The following is an 18,580-nucleotide window of genomic DNA, read 5'->3' on the forward strand; positions in this document are numbered from 1 at the left end:
TCAAGTATAGAGACCAAAATAGCATGCTGTGTCAGGGCACATGGCTGAGCACTGAGGCATAGGACTGCATAAGACAAAGTTCCTGCTGACATTCCAGTGGGGACAGGCAGATAAGGGACAGAAGTAAACAGGCTGATGTGCAGAGATTGGGTAGGTTACTTGAGGTGGGATGATAAGGGAAGAGGAGCTAAAATCTGAAGGGGGATTGGACTGAGGAGAACCCACCTTGGGTGAGACCTGGGGGAGCATGTTCCAGCCTGAGGGAATGGCACAGGCGAAGGCCCTGGGGCACTAATGAGCTTGGAAGAATGGAGGCACCAGAAGGCCAGAGTGTGATGACCACAGTGATGGAGGTGAGTATGGAGAGTCAGATGTGGACAAGATCAAGAAAACTCTGGGGGCTAGATGTTTTCATTTCCATTTGACTTGAGGACACTGAGGCTCAGGGAATTTGAGTCATTTGGCCAAGGTCATTCAGCTTAGACCCTGGTTTCAAAGTCCTCACTCTCCCAAACACCGGACCTGGGTCAGATGCACACATACACATTGTGTCACCACCTTCTAAGTACTTTTTAAGATTTGATTGCAATAGAAGCAGATGTTTAGACAAGGCTTACTAAATGCATTTTGGGATTTAGTCTAATTCCCCATTAGTTGACTCCCTTGCCCCTGCACCAATATCTCTGCGCCATCTTCTAAACAGTCAGTTATTACTTCTCTACACAGGTTCACAGAAAACAAATCAAAACGCAAAATATACCCAGTCAGATGGGTTTTTGCCCAGTGACTTGAATGTAGTTCTTATGAGATCTTTCTACTTTCTGTGTAAAGAAAGGACCAGTAGTGCCTCCGGAAGCAGGCTGAGGGCATTCAGAGGCCATTCAAGGGTCTCAGGGACCCACAATTCATGGGCCACACGGTAGAATGAACACAGCCGAAGAAAGCACTAGTGAACTAGAAGACCATCCTCAGGAAATTGCTCAGGATATAGCACAGAAATTCAAGGAGATGGAAAAGTAAAAGGCCACCAAAGTCAAGAATGCCCAAGAAATCTCAATCATAAACCCAGGGGAGCAAAGGAAGGAAGGAGGACAGCCAAAAGGGCACACTCTCCAAGCAGCGGCCACCACCTCCTGCTCATGCAAACATGGGCTTGCCTCAGACCCTCCCTCAGGATTCTGAGCAGCCGTGTCCCTCCACAGACTATGGCAGAGGGAGAAGAAAGGAAATGGATGTTAACTGAATACTGTGACATGGCATGTGCTGTTCCATCTACAGCCTCATTTAATTGGTCCATGGCCTTCAGGCTAAAGTCTTTACTCCCATTTCTTCATGGGGAAGAAATTAACTGTATCTCATTGGTCTTCACACCCTTAGTAGTTAGCACAAAGACACAGCAGATGCTCAATAAAGACTGTTGAATGAGTGAAATCTGAGGCTTGCAGAGCTCAGTGGCTGTTGCATGGTGACACAGAGGGTAAGAAAAAGAGAAAGGATTTGAATTCAAGATTATTTTCCCCAAGTGCCTGTACTCTTTTGATTCCACAGTGCTAAGAAAGGTCCACTTGCCTCCAGAGGCCACCGGCTCAGCCCTCAGTCCAGCACCTCCAAAACATGGCTGGACAATGGCAGAGGTCTCTGGCCTAGCCCCAGCCCGTCTCTCACATTTGGAGCCTGCTCCCATTCCTTCCTGAGAGAAAGAGTTCAGTTCTGTTTACCTGGCACAGCAAACACTTCCAGCTTTGTCTGCCACATTCAGCAGTTTTCATATCTCCTTGTGAACAAAATAAACTGTGTGTTCTCATTTTGGGTTTGGGGGAAAAAGGCCCAGTTAATTACAAAGGCTGTTTTGCCTTGGTATGGAGACAGAAAACTGAATTTGTTTGGACAAATTACGTTTACTTACACATCTTGGTTCCAGCTGAGCCAATGCTGGTAACCAGGCCCACCTTCTCCAGAAGCTCCCCCACCATCCCCAAACAAAAGAGTCCTCAGGCTCTCCCCATTGTCCCAGCCTTGCTATTGCCTTTGGAAAATGCCTGTCAACGTTCAGAGTCCTGACGGGGAGGCGACCTGTATGGGACCACCTCATGCAATATGCTTCTAAGGTCAGGGCTGGGCGCAGTAATCCCAGCACATTGGGAGGCCGAGGCAGGCAGATCACTTGAGCCCAGGAGTTCAAGTCCAGCCTGGGCAACATGACAAAACTCCGTCTCTACTAATAATACAAAAATTAGCCAAGCATGATGGCACACGCCTATAGTCCCAGCCACTCAGGAGGCTGAGGCACGAGACTCACTGGAACCCAGGAGGCGGAGGTAGCATTGAGCTGAGATCACACCACTGCATTCCAGCCTGGGTGACAGAGTGGGACTCAGTCTCAAAAAAAAAAAAAAAAAAAGAATTCTTCTAAGGGTTAGAAGCAAAATTTCTGCACTTCAGTCAGCTCATGCTTATGAAGGGTACGTGGCTGCCACTGGACACTGGCATACTTGGAGAAATTCTGTTTCCTTGGAGAGACCATATGTTCCAGCAGCCTGTTAAGATCATGTGGGCACTTATTTAAAATGTAGATTCAGGCTGGGCGCAGTGACTCACGCCTGTAATCCCAACACTTTGGGAGGTTGAAGCAAGCAGATTACTTGAGGTCAGAAGTTCAAGATCAGCCTGGCCAACATGGTGAAACGCTGTTTCTACTAAAAACATAAAAATTAGCTGGGCCTGATGGCAGGCGCCTGTAATCCCAGCTTCTCGGGAGGCTGAAGCAGGAGAATCGCTTGAACCCAGGAGGTGAAGGTTACAGTGAGCCGAGATGGCGTCACTGCACTCCAGCCTGGACAAGAACAAGACCCCGTCTCAAAAAAATGCAGATTCCCAGACCCTGCCCAGACCTACTGAGTGAGGCATGAAAGGGATAGGGGCTGGAAATCTGTATTTTCAACAAGCACCACAGGCGACACTGACTTGCAAAGGCTTTGGTGCATGGCATGCCACCTTTCCACTCGAAATCCACGTCATCCTAGGCAAGCTGTTTTGTACTGCTCAGCCTTAATTTCCCAAAGCTGAAAAAATAAGGGCCAATAATAACTCTCTTAAAAAGGTGCTGTTGGTTGTGCAGATGAGGTGAGGCCCCACCCATAGTGAGAACTCATTGAATGGAACTTATTCCTATGACTGAATATAGTTGAGTTAATTTCAAGGATTTGACGGAGTGCCGGGGGGAAAAAAGATAATGCCTGCACCCTGCAGAAAGCCCTGGCACTTTTAATCCAGTATCCACATTCTCTCTGGACCCTCCACCGGGTCCTTCATTTTTGTAGACTCCAAACTCCACAAACCTCTTCTCTTCCTATGGTCCCTCTTCCATAAATAAATCATTAGAAGATTCACATTTGAGGGCCTCCAGAGCCTTCCTCTTGATGGAGTCAGAAGCAGACACATCCTCCCAGGGAACAATGAGCAAAGTCCTACATTTGCAAAATGGTCAAAAAATGAGTCATTTCATTTGTGGAAAATGAATATATCTGATCTTGCAAATGTTTTGCCTCAGGGAAAAGTAGTGAGCGTGAATTCACAAACAGGCTTCTGCATGCAAAAGCACTTCCCTGCTGCTCCGGAGGCTGAGAAAAGCAAACCAGAAAGGTGGCAACTCCGATCATTTGAATTTAAAGAATAAGAATCTCACCAAGCAGGGACCTTGGGGCAGGGTGAGAGCCGGTGGGGAGGAGATGTCTCTCAGGGCTGTGTCCTTAATTTTTTTAATTTTTTTTTTTGGTAGAGACGGGGTCTGGCTATGTTGCCCAGGCTGGTCTTAGACTCCTGGCCTCAAATGATCTTCCTGCTTTGGCCTCCCAAAGTGCTGGGATTACAAGCGTGAGTCTGTGCATGATGGGGACAACGGGCCAGGGCAGGTAAAGCCATGGCAAGTCACATCTGACCCCGGCATCTTAGCCTCAGCAACGCTGTCTACTGCAATGTCCACACAGCAGGGCGTTTTGGGGATGGATTCTTCAGCCTTGGAAGAACTAAACACAGCCTTCCCTGCTGGAACTTCCATCCGCGCTCTCCCTTGCCTGGCTTCTCCTGTCTGTGCGCCCTGCTGGGAGCCATGTGGCTCGGAGCTGGAACATATGCTCGGCTCTGCGTGTCAGTCCCCCTGCGACACGGAGGCCATTCCTCGTTCTCCCCAGGCCGCCAGTCATGCTCGCTCCTGGGATCCCTGCGCATGCTGTTCCCCCACCGAAATGTCGTTCCCATGCTCCTCCTCCAGGGCTGGGTTCCACAGCGCCTGCCTGGCAAATGCTTTCCTGATGATCTGCCAGAGGGAGTGCCGGGCCGGGTGGGGCTGGGGCAGACCGGATCCCCACCACGAGGGTCCACTCACTCTACATGTTCACTGGCCCCCGCTCAGGTCACCAGTGAGAGCAGGCTGCTCTCAGGACGCCCCTGTGAGGGACCCGCTGCCCACCATGAACTTTCACAGAATGAGGGTTTCAGGTAAGCAGCTGCCTTCTTGGAAGACAGACGGAGAAGGGCAGCTGGGGGGCATTGGGGGAAGCTTAGATCCCAAAGGGGCCCACAGAGGCAGCCCCTCCTGAGCCTGCAGCCCCTCAAGTCCATGTGGGAATCCCCTTCCACCTCAGGGCCAGCCCCAGGGATTGGCAACCCATCCTCTCCCTATCCTGTTGTTTTGAATTAATTGTTTGAACAGGTATTACATTGACAGGGTTCAGAACCCTCAGGAATACTCCTAGGTCTGCCCTGAGGAGGCGTTCAGGCACTGGAGGCCCTGCCCCTTGCCCTCCCTCTGAAGGGACCATCTTAACAGCCATCTGTTTCCTTCCTGTTTCTTTTTGCTGACAAATTAGATAAGAATATACGTACTTCCATCTGACCTTTCTTACCCCAAAGTAGCGTGAGATGTGTACTCTCGCACTCTGCTTTCCTCATTTAATGGTACATTCTGGAGGTTTCTCCATTGTGCACTAGGGGCAGTCTCCCCTCCTCCTCAGGGCCGCCCTGTGTTCCAGGGTGGGGCTGTGCGGTGGTGCACACCTCAGGCTGCAATCACGGCCTGCTGCCCCCTCCCTCGGATCCCCAGACCCTAGCCTTTCTCCGTCCATCCCCGCCGGCATGCCCCCCTCTTATCCCCTTTAGCTCCCACTCTTGCCAGCCCAAGTGCTGCACCATCCCCAGCTGGTCCCCTCACTTGGGCTTCACACCTGCACACAGTCCTTCCAGGACCCTCTCTCTCTCCAGTTCCCCTTCTGAGCATGTCTCTGCTTCCTGCGAGACCCTGCCTCTCACTCCCTGGACTCTGGTTCCCTGGAGCCCAACTCCCTGCCCATGTCCTCTGCTCCAAGCACATAGCTGACTGCCCCAAGTATAAGATTCGGCACCTCCTGTGCTGCCTCCCAAGAGGCCCCCTGGGATGCAGCCTCCCCCAGCTCTGTCTCTTCTTCTGCCAACACCTGAAGGACCCCACTCCAGCTGGCATCCCCAGGGCCAAACTCAGGACATCTCATCTCCCCAGCCTGTAACATCACAATACAAACCAGCCACCTCAGGCCACCACCCTAAGACCTGGAAGTCCACCTGCTGCCAAAGGGGACTGGGAGTCCATAGATTCTTAACAGCCTCCTGGCCTCTCCTTCCCATCCCCAGCCTCACCATGCTGACACCCATCTCCCATGCCCATGGCCTTCTTGGTCCCCCAGCTCATGCCTTGAGAACTGCCAGGCCCGAGGCTCCTTGGCTGGGGCACTGACACCCCAGGTACTGTCTCAGACCAGACCCTCTTCTAGGTTCAGTCAGAGCCTCTGGCAGAAAGCCCACTCCATGTCCACCCCCACCTACCCTCGGTTGGTGGGGCGAGGATGGGCAGGGGCACTACACCTGCCGTGGAGACACCCCGCATTGTTAGAGGCTGGTTGGAGCCAGGCCCACCACCAAGCATCTTAGACTTGCCCTGGCCCCGCCAACCCAGCCCCAGGGGTGTCAGGTATAGAAGTTTCTGGTCCTAGATGGGTCACAGCCTTGGCACACTGGGCCATCACCAGCCCCAGAAAGGGCAGAACAACCACCAACAAAGGTGACCTCTGCAGAGGTCACTCTAAATACACGGAAGCTGGGCAGGGCTTTTGCTCCAGGATGCAGAGCCAACAGACGTGCTCCTGCGGATCATGCCCAGGCCTTTGGGGCACACGCCAGGGCCAAAGGGAGCAGGGGAGGAGAGGTCTGACCTGGGAGACCCGCGGGGAGAAATCAAAGCACATGGTTTCATCAGCGCCACTCACCACCGGGATTCGGACACATGGACAGAGGTGGATGAAGCACATACCTGACGCTCCGCGAGCTTTCTCCTTCAAACCTGCAACGAGAAGAGCACGTGCTTAGAGCCCAGAAGCCTCTGCTCCGGGAGACCTGCACGACGATAGTAGATGCGGGGACCCTGACGTCCCTAGCTGCTCCCAGCGTCCCCTCCCCAGCCTCAGCAGACATCCCCAGGCCCAATCCTCCAGGGTCTCTTGCTGCTGTTCTTTTGACCCGGAACTGTATTCAGAAAATCCACTCTTCTTGGAAGACTTAGGGTTCCTTTCCCACCCTCTTCCAGTTTCCATCACCTTGACTGCAATTGTTTTCCCAAGATTTGAATACACCCCAGGAGTCAAGAGCAAAGCCAGAGGAGGGTCTATGGTTCCAGAACTCTGACCTGGGCAGCAACTAAATGAATGAATGAATAAATGAGAGCAGTGTGACTGGCCTCACTGCACCCCCTACTTGGTATTTCCAGTGTATTTCCCCAGAACCAGCTCTATTTTCAAGTATCAGAAATCAATTACAACCACATTACAAAGGAGACAAGCTTGAATGTCAAGAAATTGGACAATCAGATTGTACTGCACACTTGAACTTTCACGGAGACTGTGACTATGCGGTGTTGACAGCGATCCCTTCCTGCTCTGTACACCAAAGGAAAGGGACTTTGGGATTAAACCACATGCAGCTGATGGCTAAAGCCTCGCTTGGGCTTCCTGGGTCTTAAGGAGCAAAGGGCTTTGAGCAAACACATTCAGGAATCTAATCCCTGGATGTCCCAAATTGGATTTTATTGCCAGAGAGCTAGAAAAATAAAAACATACTTAACCCAAAGTCAGATATTTGTCTTTTTGTTCATTGCCTTTTCAGTAACGTCCCAGACCAGAAGTCAGAGCACATGCTGCACGGCCCATAAGCATAGCAAGCCCCAGGGGATGCCTTTCCCACTGAACCAAGCTTGCCCACAGATTCAGACCCGGCCTCCCTTGGTGCTGCCCAGCCTGGTCACGCTCACCAGTAGCAAATGAGACAGAAGGCAGGTAGTCCCCAGCAATGTGTGTTCCAGGTGCCTGAGTGCAAACCCCTTGTTCTAGAAGGACCTTGGTCTCCCTGTCCAGCAATTCTAATTCAGCATCGATGCACAGCAACTTGGATCACACAGTCCCCAGGACAGCAGGTGAGGTGGTGATGTGAGACGGGAATGGCTCACAGACACCTGTGGCATCTCCTTGACCCTGGGGGCCATGGGACAAGGTGCAGACCAGTCCCTGGTGGCTGAAGACCCTCCAGAGAATTCCCAGGAAGCCTGATGATGGGGAGAGGTGATCCCAGGAGCAGCTTTTGAAAATTCTTAATTTTTTGTTTTTGTTTTCCATTTGATCATAACCAGGACAGAAAAGAAAGCAAGCAGAGGCCATGTGTGTGTGTGGTGTGTGTGTGTGTTCTTCACTTCATCGCCATCTTAGGTTGCTCACCCTGGGGAAGCAACCCAGGGTGCCCTGTTCTGTGAGCAGATCCTCCGGAAGTGGCCCAGGTGGTGAGGACCTGAGCCCCCTGCCACCAACCATGTGTGTGAGCCCAAAAGCAGATTTTCCACCCCTCGCTGCTGCAGCCCTAGGCAACATCACGACCGCAATCACATGAGCGCCCCAGAGGCAGAGCCACTAGCCACACTGTTCCTGCGTTTCTTACCTCAGAAGGGAGAGGTAGGGTGCCCCAGTCCCCTATGCACTGACCGAGAAACACAGGGTGCAACCGGGCCCCGCTTACGGACATGCCTGAGCAGGCAGCTCCTTTCTCTCTGTCCATCGCAATGACACCACAGGCCTATGTGTTTAAGTTCCCTAATAAATGCTGTGGACTGGTCACCCAGGTGTTCAGGGATCCTTTCTTCGGAGTGACAACTGACTCCAGCTTGGGAACATTTGGGGCACTCCTGCAGGAAACTCCCCTGCTTTAGGGTGACTCCAACTATGGGTTCAGCAGGACAGAACACAAGACCAACGATATTTGCTGTCTTCAGCTCCTACGTTTTGAGGTCACTTGTCACATGGTACTTGATAGCTAACACACAGCTCCTCCTCTGCGCCTCTATCCCAGATCTCTGTCTTGTGGCCTTCACTCAGGACCACGTGAAGCTCTCTACTTATGTCTCTTAGGGTCTGTCTGCCTCAGTGGGACGAAAATGCCATGAGGGTAAGGGTTTTGTCACGTTCACAGCAGGGTCTCCAGTGCTTGTTATGTGGCTGAGGCATAGCCATGCAGCCACGCCAGGAGCTCCACATTCTGGGACGCCAGGGGACAAGCACTGACCCTGAGCCATCAGACTCTCCTGGGTCTCAGTTCCAGCTTCACCCCTTACTGGCTTCCAGGTGGCCTCAAAAGTCACTTAATCTCCATGAGCCCCAGTTTCCTCATTTGCGGATTAGGGATGACAGCAATTGGCCCCTAAAATGTGGTGAGGAGATAAGTATGTTCCTGGCACAGAGAGGTTGATGAATAAAGCTGCTTCTCTCACCACCTACCCAAGGTGTGGTTTGAGGAAGCGATCATGCTCTGGGCCATTAGGCTGCTGCAGGGCTGCTCAGAGGCTGACCTGCGGGGGCCTGCAGGGAAGGGAACATCTGGAGGAGATGGTGCCTTCCACACACTGGAGCCCAGCATGGGGCCTGGCACTGAGCAGGCTCTAGGAAGTGTCTGCTGTGGGAAGCCAGGACTGCACTGGCCCAGAACCCACACTCCAACAGCAATACACAGTGGAGTCATCTTTTACACCAAGGATGGCACATGCAGAGGATGCCCTGGAGCCCCTGGCATAACATCGCCCGTCCTATGGCCAAAGGAGCAATAATGTGGGAAGAAAAGTGAGAGGGGCTGGGCAGCCCCTGGGGTGGAGGATGCCTGTGCATGTGTGCCTGTGCATACATGTGTGCATGTGTGTACATGTGTGGAGTGCACTGTATGTGGGTGTGCCTGTATGTGCATGTATGTGTGCCCATGATTATGATGGCACTCAGCATGGGCAAGGAAGCAGATGGTCAGGAGCATCCTGGAGCCTTCTGGTTCCTGCAGATAAAGCTGAGATCTAGGAACAGGATGATCCCCAATGCCTTTGCATGGGCTGTCCCTGAGGCAGACCTGGAGATAAGGGTTCAGCTACGAGTTAATTTGGGAAGTGAGAAGAGAAAGGGGCTAGGGAGGTGGGAAAAGAAAGAGAAGGGGGTTAACAATGGCACCGCATGATATCCACCACTGTGGGAAGCTAGGGCTCAGTTTACCTGGGAGCCCTAGAAACCAGTTCAAGCTGCCTCCAGCTCTCTTACCCCAGGGCCAAAGCAGCTGGGAGTGGCCGAAGGCTGCTCCTGGGGAGGGTAAGTCTGCACGCATCAGACTGCCTCACAGGTGGCCGAGGAGCTCCCCGGACAAGGAGAGCCTCTGGCCGTCCTCACGAGAGCACAGTGGATAACCAATCCTTCCTCCAGCTGGCTCTTAGACGGCCAAGGCTCAAGTGATTGTGTTTGTCGCTCTTGTTCCTCTTCTGTGGTAGAACCTGCAGACTGCCCCGTTCACCGTGTGTGCAGCCCCCCTTCCATGATCACTGGACTTGAGCCTCTGGAAAACTGAAATCTACCTTTCCCAGATGCCCTTGCAGCTCTCGTTCTGCGAATGTTCTCAGCTCCTCTGGACAGAGGCCTGCCCAGACTGAGAAGATGGGCATGAAAGATGAGAAGCAGGGTGGAGAAAAGAGCTCCTGGCTGGAAGGGAAGAGAGGCATCTGGTCCTCCCAAAGCAACTGGCTCCAGTGTCCAGGCTTGAGCCTCACAGGCAGTGGGGTTTCTATGGCAACAGTCAGGTGGATTTAGGTGATGGTCCAGGTTGTGTTGTTCCTGGCTATGGGATATCCAAGCTCGGTCCTGGACTCTCAGTCAAAACACATGGAAATAAATCCCTCTTAGCTCAAACTAGAAAAAGTAGATTCTGTTGTCTGCAACTAAGTGCCGTGACTGATCCAAATTCAAGTTCTCAAATCACCATGATTGTTTTTCTCATATGGCGTGATGTAGAAAAGCATAAGAAAAACAAGTAAAAACCATCTCTAATCCTACCACCTGGAGGTAATCGCTATCACATTTTTGCATGTATGCTTATGGGCTTTGTTTCCTGTCCATTTTTTTATGCAGTGGAAATGACAGTTTACATCACTCTCTGGCTGTCTTCCTTACTTAACATGGATCATAAGCACATTTCAGGGCCCTCATCCATGAGGCCTTCAGCAGCTCCCCAGTCCAAGTCAGGTTCCTCTACATCCATTCTGCAGCACTCTGCCCTTGGAACAAAATCCAAATTCCACACACAGCCCACAAAGCCTGTGGTGTCTGGCCCTGCTCACTCCTCCACCTTCTTAGGGTGGAGTTTCCCCTCAGCTCCCCACTGCAGCTACACCCTTTCATTCTGCCCTCACACAGACAAGCTCCCCAACACCAGCTCTAGGGCACTGCTGTTCCCTCTTCCTGGAAGGTCTGTCCTGTCCCTGGCTTTTCACTTCACTGGCTCTGTCTTCTGATTCAGATTTTACTTTAAATACCAGCTCCCAGGACAGGCCTTCCCAGTATCCCTCCTATCTAAATAGCCCTCCCCCGGACCCCCAGATTCTCTGCCATATTACCCCATTCATCCTTCTGTGAACATGTCACAGTCTGAAACTGTCTTATTTGTCTACTTGCTTACTGTCTTTCTTAATAGAATGTCACCTCCAAGAGGGGAGGCACTGCATCTGTCTTATTAATCACCATATTCCCTACAGAGTTCCTGCAAAATTCTTTTAAAACAACATTTACTTCTCACCATATACAAAAATTAACTCAGGGTGGGTGACATGGTCTGGGTGTGTCCCCACCCAAGTCTCATCTTGAATTCCCACGTGTTGTGGGAGGGACCCAGTGGCGGGTAATTAAGGCTTGGAGGCAGGTCTTTCCCATGCTGATCTTGTGATAGTGAATAAGTATCATGAGATTTGATGATTTTATACGGGGGAGTTTCCTTGCACAAGTTCTGTCTTTGCCTGACACTATCCATGTAAGAAGTGACTTGCTCCTCCTTGCCTTCTGCCATGATTGTGAGGCCTCCCTAGCCATGTGGAACTGTAAGTCCTATAAACCTATTTTTCTTCCCAGTCTCAGGTATGTCTTTATCAACAGTGTGAAAATGGACTAATACAGTAAATTGGCACCAGTAGAGTGGGACACTGCTATAGATACCCAAAAATGTGGAAGTGACTTTGGAACCAGGTAGCAGACAGGGGTTGGAACAGTTTGAAGGTCTCAGAAGAAGATAGGAAAATGTGGGAAAGTTTGGAACTTCCTAGAGACTTATTGAATGGCTTTGCCCAAAATGCTGATAGCAATATGGACAACAAAGTCCAGACTGAGGTGGTCTCAGATGGAGATGAGAAACTTGTTGAGAACTGGAGCAAAGGTGACTCTTTTTATGTTTTAGCAAAGAGAATGGCAGCATTTTGCCTCTGCTCTAGAGATTTGTGGAACTTTGAACTTGAGAGAGATGATTTAGGGAATCTGGTGGAAAAATTTCTAAGCAGCAAAGCATTCAAGAAGTGACTTGGGTGCTGTTAAAAGCACTCAGTTTTCTAAGGGAAGCAGAGCATAAAAGTTTGGGAGATTGGCAGCCTGACAATGCAATAGAAAAGAAAAACCCATTTTCTGAGGAGAAATTCAAGCTGGCTGCAGAAATTTGCATACATAATGAGGAGCCGAATGTTAATCCCCAAGACAATAGGGAAAATGTCTCTAGGGAATGTCAGAGGTCTTCACAGCAGCCCCTCCCATCATAAGCCCAGAGGCCTAGGAGGAAAAAATGGTTTTGTAGGCCAGGACCAGGGTCCCCATGCCATGTGCAGCCTAGGGACTTGGTGCTCTGCCTCCCAGCCATTCCAGCCATGGCTGAAAGGAGCCAATGTCGAGCTCAGGTTGTGGCTTCAGAGGGTGCAAGCCCCAAGCCTTGACAGCTTCCATGTGGCATTGAGCCTGACAGTACACAGAATTCCAGAATTAGGGTTTAGGAGCCTCTGCCTAGATTTCAGAGGATATATGGAAATGCCTGGATGCCCAGGCAGAAGTTTGCTGTAGGGGCAGGGCCCTCATGCAGAACCTCTGCTAAGGCAGTGTGGAAGGGAAATGTGGGGTCAGTTCCCCCACACAAAGTCCCTACTGGAGCACCCCCAAGTGGAGCTGTGAGAAGAGGGCCACCATCCTCCAGACCCCAGAATGGTAGATCCACCAACAGCTTGCACCGCGTGTCTGGAAAAGCTGCAGATACTCAATGCCAGCCTGTGAAAGCAGCCGGGAGGGAGGCTGTACTCTGCAAAGCCACAGGGGCAGAGCTGCCCAAGACCATGGGAACCCACCTCTTGCATCAGCATAACCTGCATGTGAGACATGGAGTCAAAGGAGGAGATCATTTTGGAGCTTTAAGATTTGACTGCCCCACTGGATTCTGGATTTGCATAGTGCCTGTAGTCCCTTTGTTTTGGTCAATTTCTCCCATTTGGAATGACTGTATTTACCCAATGCCCATACCCCCACTGGATCTAGGAAGTAATCAACTTGCTTTTGATTTTAGAGGCTCATAGGTGGAAGGGAATTGCCTTGTCTCAGATGAGACTTTGGACTGCAGACTTTTGAGTTAATGCTGAAATGAGTTAAGACTTTGGGGGACTTCTGGGAAGGCATGATTGGTTTTGAAATGTGAGGACACGAGATTTGGGAGGGGCCAGGGACAGAATGATATGGTTTGGCTGTGTCCCCACTCAAATCTCATCTTGAATTCCCATGTGTTGTGGGAGGGACCCAGTGGGAGGTAACTGAATCATGGGGGCAGGTCTTTCCCATGCTGTTCTTGTGATGGTGAATAAGTATCATGAGAGCTGATGGCTTTATAAGGGGGAGTTTCCCTATACAAGCTCTATTTTTGTTGCCACCCATGGAAGATGTGACTTGTTCCTCCTTGCCTTCCACCATGATTGTGAGACCTCCCTAGCCACAGGGAATTATAAGTCCTTTAAACCTCTTTCTTTTGTAAATTGCCCAGTTTTGGGTATGTCTTTGTCAGCAGGGTGAAAACGGACTAAGACAGTGGGTTAAAGACTCAAATGTAACACCCAAAACTATAGCACTACCAGAAGAAAACATACAGAAAACACTTCAGGACAACACTTTCAGGTCTAGGCAAAGATTTTATACCTAAGACCTCAAAAGCACAGACAAGAAAAACAAAAACAGAGAAATGGGACTATATGAAATGAAAAAGCTTCTCCAACGGCAAAGGAAACAATCATGAGTGAAGAGACAACCTACAGAATGTGAGAAAACATTTGTAAACTACTCATCTGACAAGGGGCTAATATGCAGAATATACAAGGAACTCAAAGACTCAACAGTAAAAAAACACAAATAATCCCATTCAAAAGTGGGCAAAGGATATGAATGAGCATTCCTCAAAAGAAGACAGATGAAAAGCCAACAGGCATACAAAAAAAAATCTTTGACATCACTAATCATCAGGAAACTGCAAATCAAAATCACAATGAAGTATCATCTTACCCCAGTTAGAATGGCTATTATCAAAAAGACAAAAAAGAACAAATCCTGGCAAGGATGTGCAGAAAAGGGAACTCATACACTGTTAGTGGGAATGTAAAATAGTCACAGCATAAATGGAAAACAGTATGGAGATTTCTCAAAAAACTAAAAATAGAACTACGAAACAATCCCATCAATTCCACTGCTGGGCATTTATCCAAAGGAAAAGAATCAATATATCAGAGAGGTACCTGCACTCGGTGTTTATTGCAGCACCATTCACAATGGCAAAGCTACGGAATCAACCTAAGTGTCCACAGGAGAAAACACTCAGGACAAATGGATAAAGCAAATGTGGTATATGAACACAATGGAATACTATGCGGCCATAAAAAAGAATGAAATCCTGTCATTTACAGCAACATGGATGGAACGGGAGGTCATTATGTTAAGTGAAATAAGCCAAACACAGAAAGACAAATTGCACATGCCCTCACTCATATGCGGGAGGTAAAAAAAAAGGTTGATCTCATGTAGGTAGAGAGTAGAATGATAGATACTAGAGGCTAGGAAGGATGTGAGAGTGGGCGTAGGGGAAGGAGAGGCTGGTCAACGGGACAAACATACAGTTAGATAGAGGATATAAGTTTTTTTTTTTTTTTTTTTTTTTTTTGAGACAGAGTCTCATTCTGTTGCCAGGCCGGAGTGCAGTGGCCGATCTCGGCTCACTGCAACCTCCACCTCCTGGGTTCAAGAGATTCTCCTGCCTCAGCCTCCCGTTAGAGGGTATAAGTTCTAATATGTTTGACGGCAGAGTAGGGTGACTATAGTTAGCAACGATGTACTGCATATTTCAAAGTAGCTAAAAGAGAGGACTTGAAATGTTCCCAACAGATAGAAATGATAAATACTCAAGGGGATGGACACCCCAAATACCCTGACTTGATCATTACATATTCTATGCATGCCACAAAATATCACGTGTACCTCATAAATATGTAAAATATTATGTTTCAATGAAAACCAAAAGCAATATTTATAGTGGTAGCATAACAGCCAATATATCCAATATATTGTGTGTCACCTTTGACTTCACCCCTTCCTGTTTGTGGGTACATGGTAGTTTCTGATTTTAAGTAATACTGCAATGAATATCTTCATGCATGACTTCTTTGTCCCTGCCTGTGATGATTTCCTTAAATAATAGTCTCAGAGGTAGAAAAACTGAATCAAAGAGCATGGATAGTTTTGAAGCTCCTTCATACACATTGCCACACTGCCTTCCAGAAAGTCTTCACCGAAGACCAAACCAACGTAAGTCCCACCACCACTGCAAGTGAAGGCTGAGAGAAAGGAAATGAGCCTTTCAGACAAGTGGTGCACGGGAATCATGGGATCATCTGGTAACAATTCAGATTCTGATCAGAGAGGCCTGGAGCGGATGGGAGACATTCGTTTCTAACAAGCTCCCAGGAGAATCCTCTAGGGGTCCTCATCCTTATGCTCCCTGCCTGCTCATCCTGGAAGTGTTGGCCTCCAGACTGACACAGCCTCTGGCACGTGTGTCTGTGCCCACACCCCAGGCTCCTCAGGCCAGCAGCCCCCGCAGGGGAGTCCAGAGCTTGTTCCCACTCTGCTTGCCCCACACCCTGTCTCCATGTGGCTCTCAGTTCCAGGCTGCAACTCCTGATGTTCTAAGTGGTTCTCCTGTATTTTGAGTAGGGTTTTCTACCAGGGATAGAATGAGCTCACCCCTTCGGATGCCAGGATGCTTCGCTGCCCCAGGTGGGTTAGTGGCCATCTGTGGATACTTTTCTTGCCTGCCCAATCTCTACTCTTCTTATGCCAACAGCACATCTTCTGTCCTTTGAAGACCTCCCACCCCAGGTTCTCCTAGTCCATGTGGCATGGTTGCAGTTAACCCCCTCTAATAACAGAGTCAGAGAGTGCACACACAGCCTACACCTGGCCAATCAGTGCATTTCGTGCTTTCTGCTTCAGCAACTGGTTCCAGGATGAACACGTAACCCACATCCAGCAAATCCACACCAGAATACTCAACACAATTTTTAGGAATGAGAAGCCTTCTCTCCTCTGGGGGCTGCCTGGGCTACCACCTGAAGCAGCCAGGCCAACATGGAAAAGCAGTGTTAAGATAACTCCTGGTGATGTAATTATGTTAAAATTACTAAATTTTAAATTTAAAGCAGTGTTAAAATAACTCCTGGCCCCTGAGTCAAGCCAGAGCTGATGCTGACTGGAGATGGGAGTGGGGCACAGGGGTGATGGGACAAAAGTCATCAAAATGCAGCACTGACTGGAGCACTGAGAACTCGGCACAAACTTAAGAGGGAAGTGGACTCCAGAGAGAGAACCCAGGAGTGCACGTGCACACACACACGGGCACACATACAGGCACATGCACATGGGCACACCCAACAGAGTTTAAGCTGGAACAGTGCAAAGCACCAGGGTAATGCAGCCAACCAAGAGGGCTGCTCTATTCCAGTAGGAGGTTTTCACCACAATATTGGGGTCTTTATATCATAAGCTATTAGCTTTGAAGCAAGAATAAAAATAAGAGACACCATAGCTAGCTATTAGGCAATGCAATGGGTGCCAGAGTCAAACAGTATGTAAAGATGGTCCAGCAGCCTTTTGGAGTCTTTAGAAATCCTTGTGCCCTTCATTTCTCCCTGAGGAAATCTGCAGAGTCACTGCTGTCCTTTCATTATGCATGTACAGGGCCTCAAATGCACCATCTCACGTGATACAGGGAAACTGAGGCTCAGACAGATGAGGCGGCCCACTCAAGGGCACACAGACTGTCAAAGCAGATGGACACAGGAGAAAAGGTTTTCTTCCTAAATGCTGTAATTGACTCACCTCCAGAGGCAGGTTTCCGGGAGGCTACAGAGGCTTAAACCATTTGTACCTGCTCTTTCTCAGAATCTGCATGTAATTCTGAGTTCTTTCTCTAAACGATCCACCTAAAACTAAGTTGTTTTAAGTGTTAGACCCCAAAGACCTGATCAGCCCCAACCACTTTAACACCCCCAGGCCATTTCCCACTCCCTTCTCCCCTCCATTTAAGAACCTCAAACTCAGGGATGCTGTTATACATTCAACGTTTTTGAGGTACCCGAAGACCTCAGCTTCCAGAGTGTCTGCGGTAGTGCTCATCTGCAATTTCTGCCCTATTCCTGATGATTTCGACACTTGTTATGCAAACAACATCTATAGAGACCCATTCCCTATAATGCTTAAATGCCTCTTTCAAGGCCTTCTTTACCTTAAAATAAAACCAAATCCTCCTCCCTCTCCCTGGGGCCTGAGCTCAGGGGTCTCAGCCTGGTTTGACTTCAGCAGAGAGCTGCCTACCCAGGGCTTGGTGTGTGAGAGGCTCCCCGACTTGTTAGAGGTGAGGGGCAAGCATCCCGGGCCAAAAGGTCAGGGGTGGCAATCTGAGAGGCTTCTGGGAGGAGACCTGAGGGGCAACCAGCACCTGGACAAGAGCACAAAACACATCCACACTCCCCCAGGAGCCTGGGCTAAGCTCGGGGCAGAGCAGTGAGCCTAAGCAGGCCCCACCCCGCAGGAGCAGGTGGGAGAGGCCACACATCCACACGAGCCCGTGGCCAGAATGTACCTGCAGAAACTGTGTCTGCGGGCAGGTCTCAGCTTTCCTGTCCAAATAGCATTTGAGGGATAAACATTCGTGACACTTTCTTCTTCCCTCCTTCCCCAGCCAAGTCCTCTGGGCACAGCAAGGCTCTAAGGCCTCCATCCTGCCATGGTTGGGGGAGGTTTGGGGCTGGGGAGTAGATGGAACCATGGCCGGGGGTGTGGGAGCAGGGCCTGGCACAGAGGAGGTCTGTTTTCCACAAACAGGTGTTGAATGAAGCAAAGAGGTGAGAAAAGCAAAGTCATGGATGACAAGAAGGCAAGTCAGCCTTCCTTAAACAGGACAGGCCCAGAAAGACCGAAGCTGGTTCATCCGGACAACAGTGAGCCATGGCAGGATCTTGAGCAGAGGAGAGCTGTGATAAAAATAATGTTCCTGAAAGACTGCTTTTGCCATCTAGGAGTGGCGTGAAAAGTCAAACAGAAGGGGAATGAGAATAGCAAGGGTCATGACCAGCACTTCCCGAGGGCAGATGGAGTGCCTGGCCTGTCCTGACCTCTTGGTATCAATCACTGCATTCCCTCTTCAAAGGGTACCCTTCGAACTGGGCATTGCCATTGTCCCCTGGGTGCAGATGAGGACAGTGAGCTGCCTGAGGCCACAGTGCTGGTGAGGGATGCCAGCAGGACTCCACACCCGGGAGTCTACCCAGGCTGGTACCATCGACCAGTACGGTGCGCTCTGCCGCATCCCAGCCATGTGCCTCTGGGGAGGCCCCTTCACCTCTGGGCCTCAGTGTTCCACTCTGTGCCCCGGGAGTGGTAACTGCCCATCTCACAGGGTGGTTCTCTCTCACTCCAGACTGTTCTATCCCCTGCACTGTGGGCAAAGATCACCCTGTGAGAAACCCTCTCACACCTCATCATTTCAGGAGAAAGGAAAAAACCTCAAAAGATTTCCTTGAAAGGCCACTTTTCACCAAACCAGCTGATATTTTGAGTTTTCAGTTTTTTTCCCCTGGGAAAAGTCTGGAAGGAACCGT

The 18,580-nt window shown here is 49.9% G+C and overlaps 1 protein-coding gene across 6 annotated transcripts in view; it reads right to left on the reverse strand.

Annotated features, from left to right (window-relative positions):
• The window catches only part of LOC105477737 (IQ motif and Sec7 domain ArfGEF 1), a 392,170-nt gene that overhangs the window by 261,230 nt on the left and 112,360 nt on the right, over positions 1-18,580 (reverse strand). For 5 of the 6 annotated variants that reach the window (XM_071092237.1, XM_071092238.1, XM_024791483.2 and 2 more), the window contains exon 2: positions 6,341-6,370. The exons of the other annotated variant lie outside the window; for it this stretch is intronic. In XM_071092237.1, coding sequence (XP_070948338.1) covers positions 6,341-6,370 — 30 coding nt within the window. The remainder of the gene's footprint in view (positions 1-6,340; positions 6,371-18,580) is intronic. 6 annotated transcript variants of the gene reach the window in all.

Source organism: Macaca nemestrina, chromosome 2 (genome assembly GCF_043159975.1).
Source record: "Macaca nemestrina isolate mMacNem1 chromosome 2, mMacNem.hap1, whole genome shotgun sequence".
Classification (NCBI taxonomy): Eukaryota; Metazoa; Chordata; class Mammalia; order Primates; family Cercopithecidae; genus Macaca; species Macaca nemestrina.